Raw genomic sequence first — 4,832 nt, forward strand, 5'->3', positions numbered from 1 at the left:
AGAATATATAGCAATCGCATATGCTCTTAATCATGCTGTTTGGATGAGAAATGTGCTATCTGACTTGGATCTAACTCAAGAATGTCCAACAGTAATCTATTGTGATAACAAGTCTGCTATTGCTATAGCAGAGAATCTGGTGCAACACAGAAGAACAAACACATCAATATCAAATATCATGCTATTCGAGAAGCCGAGAAGAATGGAAAAGTCTAGCTAAAATATTGCTGATCAATTGGCAGATATGCTTACAAAGTCTCTTACGGAAATGAAGCTAGATTAATTGAAAATTCGGCTTATGATGTCTAACAACAATCTTAAGGAGGAGTGTTAGCGTATCTAAGCTTGTTATTAGACATTAATCTAATGTTATGTAAACTTAGTTACTAAGAAAACTTAGTTATTAAGAAAACTTAGTTATTAAGAAAACTTAATTACTAAGAAAACTTAACTATTAAGTATTCTTAGCTATTAAGTATTCTTATCCATTAAGGATACTTAGCTATTAAGTATTATTATCCATTAAGGATACATAGATATTTTAGTATCCTTAGTTGTTAAGTAATTATCGATATTCGTGATACTTACCTATTAAGTTTTCTTAGAGGTTAAGAAAGTTAGTTTTTTGTAGCCTATAAATAGGAGTTGTAATCAACAGTTGTATAAGATAACAAATCTTCAAATAATACACTCAATCTTCTAATTATTTCTATTCTACACTTCCATTATTTATTCTAATCTACTTAGCAACAAAGTCTTGCTATTTTAATCTTTAGCAACAAAGTCTTGCTATTTTAATCTTTCAAGCGTAGATTTCTATTCTATTCTTGAACATTTACAATTTTATCACACAGTTGGCCAATACCAAACTTAGTACATGACTACATGGTCCAAATAAATTTTAGTACACATTAAAATAATGATTATGACATCATGTACTTGAGCAGTATTAACTAAAGCATGAGTTGGTTGATGAATAATGATTAATACCGAACAGAATTTACGGCAGTAATGAAAGAAGATATACGTGATATATCTTTCTGAATGCCATCTGGCGCACAAATTCCGCTGCTGACATCAACTCCATCGGGTCTTAGTAACGAAATAGCTTCGGTTACGTTTTCGGGTTTCATCCCGCCAGCTAAGAGCCATCCATGTTTGCTCTTGATTGGTGGTAGTTTGAACTTTGACCAGTTAAATCCTTTACCACTGACAATTGAACCAACTTCAAGTATAAAAAAGCTAAAAATGAAATAAGTCAAATCCATCCTAAAATGTACTTTTAATGCAGAAAAGTGAAAACTAAGGTACTGTTTAATCAGCAAGATTATTGATGTAATAAAATAGTATGGTAATCGTGTTTTGGACAAACGAGCCAAGAAAGTGCTCGCGTGTGAACTCAACACAACCCATTCAACGAGTACAAAAGATTGCCACTTTTGACCCGTTACCCCGACCCACTGATTTTGCCACCCTTAACAGGCCCGGCTATAAGGGAGTGCAATCTGAGGTGCTGCAAAGGGCCCAATTATTTATGGGGCCCAAAATACAAACTTCTTAATTCGGTATGGACTTAATTCAATATTTATCAAATTTGAACAAGTGTACTTGTACTTATATATGCAGGGCCGGTCCTGAGAATTTGAGTGCCCTGAACGAAACTAAAAAATGGGCCCTAAACCCAAAATAATAATTAGTATAAGCTAATTAAAAAACGATAATTAACGTCATATCAGTTGTAATTTCATTAGTCAATTTCTTCGTTACGCAGGTGCATTGCAAAAGTTTATACTGTAGTTTGATGAATAGTATTTGCTTAAATAGTAGTAGTAGTAGTATACTTTAACATACATGGAAATTAAAAAAAAATTGTTATTCCGATCAACATCCTCATTTGTCAAATAGTAACATAGTATATTATATTGCATATTATACGTTTACGTTTCATGCCTCAAAAGAAAAGTGAAATTCTTTTTTGAATGCATACAAAACTTACATTTTTGAATTAAACATAAATTATTGACAAATACTAATTATTTAAGTTTCTTGTATATATAAATATAGTAGAATTAATGTTAGAAAAAAATATTGATATAATACATCTGTTAGTTGGAATCTAAGATAGTAGTTTCTCCCACATCGGTGTATGAAATAAACTTGGGCCTGGTGCATGATTTCTCTTGCCACTACTTCAAAAGGACCAGACTTATTTTTAAAAAATTTGGGCCCCTAATGATTTTGGGCCCTGAGCAAGTGAACAGCTTGCTCCCCCTATGGGCCGGGCCTGTATATATGGGCCCAAAAAACAAACTTGTTACAGTAATACGGAATTACGGAAAGGACTTAAATCGATATTTATTAGTTGTGCTTGTAACTATTAAAAAACAAGTATAGTGTCAACCGTACTTAGTTGTGAGTATAACTTGCTACGTATAATTTATTCTTATTTTATATATATGCAAAATTTTAGTATACAAAAGGCCCACTTTTTACTCATTGAACATGGCCCATAAAATTGACAAGAGGGCCCTGGCCTTAAGCAGTGTGTGAGTAACCAGTAAGTGAGAGTACCTGCCCCCTTTTGCACTGTCTACCAGAATCCAATCAACCAAAGAACAATCTTCATCGGATATGCGGTTCAGAAGTTCACCATCCTCATTTGCATGCAGAACGTAAACAATTTGCCTCTCACTAGATAAATTCGAAAATGCAGCCCGTGATCCATCTCCATGAAGCTGTTAGGACTACAGATTGTCATCAATCAATTGAATAAAAATCCTAAATAGAGTTTGCAATTGGCCCATTTGCTTACAAAATATGTTGAATATATTAGAATGTAAATATGGTCCAGCCCGATTGTATATATGGGCTAGGTCCATTAGGGTGTATCGTATTATTGATCAGTATTTATACATTACAAATACCTAAAAACCCTAATGGACCAAGCCCATACATACAATCGGGCTGGACCATATTTACATTCTAATAGAATAGGCCGGGTACGTTCATTCTCAAACACGTTAAATAGAAAGGTTCCACTTCATTGAAAAGTTATTGTATGTATATAGAGTTTTTGTAATCAGCACATAACTTATTTCAAACTAATCATACTATGGGTAAAAAATTTGTTTAAAGGTCAACCAGAGTAGACCCATTTGAACTTAGATTAAGATATAGCCAACTTCGACTTGTTACCCAGTCTGCCTATATTGCCACTACTAGATTTTAATGCACTGAAATTCAAGATCAGAAATTTACCTGCACAAATTCAAGGTCTGCATCCTCAGAAGTCTTCAGAATTGTGCTGGAATCATCATCAACAAACACCCCAACTGGCTTTGCACCATACTCACGTGCAACTTTTGATATCTCTTTTGCAGTTGAAACCGAAACTGAACGTTTAGAATTAGGCCAAATGATCATTCCAATTAAATCAGCACCAGCTTCTGCTGCCAAAGCAGCATCTTTGGCTGATGTAACTCCACACATTTTTACCAAAGGTCTACTGTCACCATCCTTATTAAATGTAGAGACTTCAGTCGATCGTTGTATTGTACAATTAATTGAATTCATTTTCACAAACCGTGCGTGTGATGTATGTAATGTCATTTTCCTTGCACCTATAAATATAAATAAATAAAATTAACAAAATATATGAAAGTCATATTGTAATATATAAATGACTTTATATCACTTATAAGACACATTACACCAGTGTACCCGGATATTGAACTTTGTGAATGAAAAGCCCCCTGGTCGGGTATTGGCAACCCACATTTGACCCTGAAATCAGAAATGGGCATGTATATGATATCACAATACACACATTCCTAAATCGATACAGTATATGTTAATGTAAGTTCTTTTACGCATTTCATCAAACAGTTGATGTGCAGCATTATATCGACACCACTTATTTAGGATTTTAGATACATAAACGTACCTGCAATCATCTTATTAGTTTGAATCCCGGATGACGATTAAGAAACTGAACAAACCTCAAATTGCAATGAGAACTTGATTGCAGAATTTATGCTCTACAAATTGGATAAGTCAGCCGTTGGTTTCGTTCAAATTGGTCCGAACTCCTAAATTTTTAACTAGATTCATTTGTAATGAATCACAAAAATGGCCCCTACAGTATGGAATAAGTAACGTTTTTACACCAATCTAATTAGATATGTGCTTGATCAAGCAAAAAATCATCCTGACCTAAATTGCACCTAACCTCAAATTGGGGAATTTTCGGTTTGAGAATGGGTGGTGGTGGTTGGTGATGTTGTTTGTCTTTTTCTGAAATGTTCCGTTCATATTAATTATAAACGTTCCATATTAATTGATTTCGTTGCGAGTTTTTGACCTCTATATGAGACGTTTTTCAAAGACTGCATTCATTTTTAAAACAACCATAACCTTTATTTTATCAATAAAGGTTTTAAAAACATTACGTAGATTATCAAATAATGATAATCTAAAATATACTGTTTACACACGACCATTACATAATGGTTTACAATAGAAATATATTACATCGACATATGTTTCTTGAATGCAGTTTTTACACAATATCATATAAACATGGACTCCAAATCTTGTCCTTATTTTAGTATGCAACAGCGGAAGCTCTTAGTATTCACCGGAGAATAAACATGCTTTAAACGTCAACAAAAATGTTGGTGAGTTATAGGTTTAACCTATATATATCAAATCGTAACAATAGACCACGAGATTTCATATTTCAATACACATCCCATACATAGAGATAAAAATCATTCATATGGTGAACACCTAGTAACCGACATTAACAAAATGCATATATAAGAATATCCCCA

The 4,832-nt window shown here is 33.4% G+C and overlaps 1 protein-coding gene across 1 annotated transcript; it reads right to left on the reverse strand.

The window, feature by feature from the left end:
* Positions 1–888: 888 nt before the first annotated feature.
* On the reverse strand, positions 889–4,291 carry LOC139893493 (N-(5'-phosphoribosyl)anthranilate isomerase 1, chloroplastic-like). The gene is made up of 5 exons (XM_071876652.1): positions 3,944–4,291; positions 3,721–3,783; positions 3,259–3,620; positions 2,572–2,735; positions 889–1,209 (listed from the first exon to the last, which is right to left on the reverse strand). The coding sequence occupies exons 1-5, from the start codon at positions 3,951–3,953 to the stop codon at positions 984–986; spliced, it is 825 nt and encodes a 274-aa protein (XP_071732753.1). The 5' UTR covers positions 3,954–4,291; the 3' UTR covers positions 889–983.
* Positions 4,292–4,832: the final 541 nt, after the last annotated feature.

This window comes from Rutidosis leptorrhynchoides, chromosome 2 (genome assembly GCF_046630445.1).
Source record: "Rutidosis leptorrhynchoides isolate AG116_Rl617_1_P2 chromosome 2, CSIRO_AGI_Rlap_v1, whole genome shotgun sequence".
NCBI classification, from domain to species: Eukaryota; Viridiplantae; Streptophyta; class Magnoliopsida; order Asterales; family Asteraceae; genus Rutidosis; species Rutidosis leptorrhynchoides.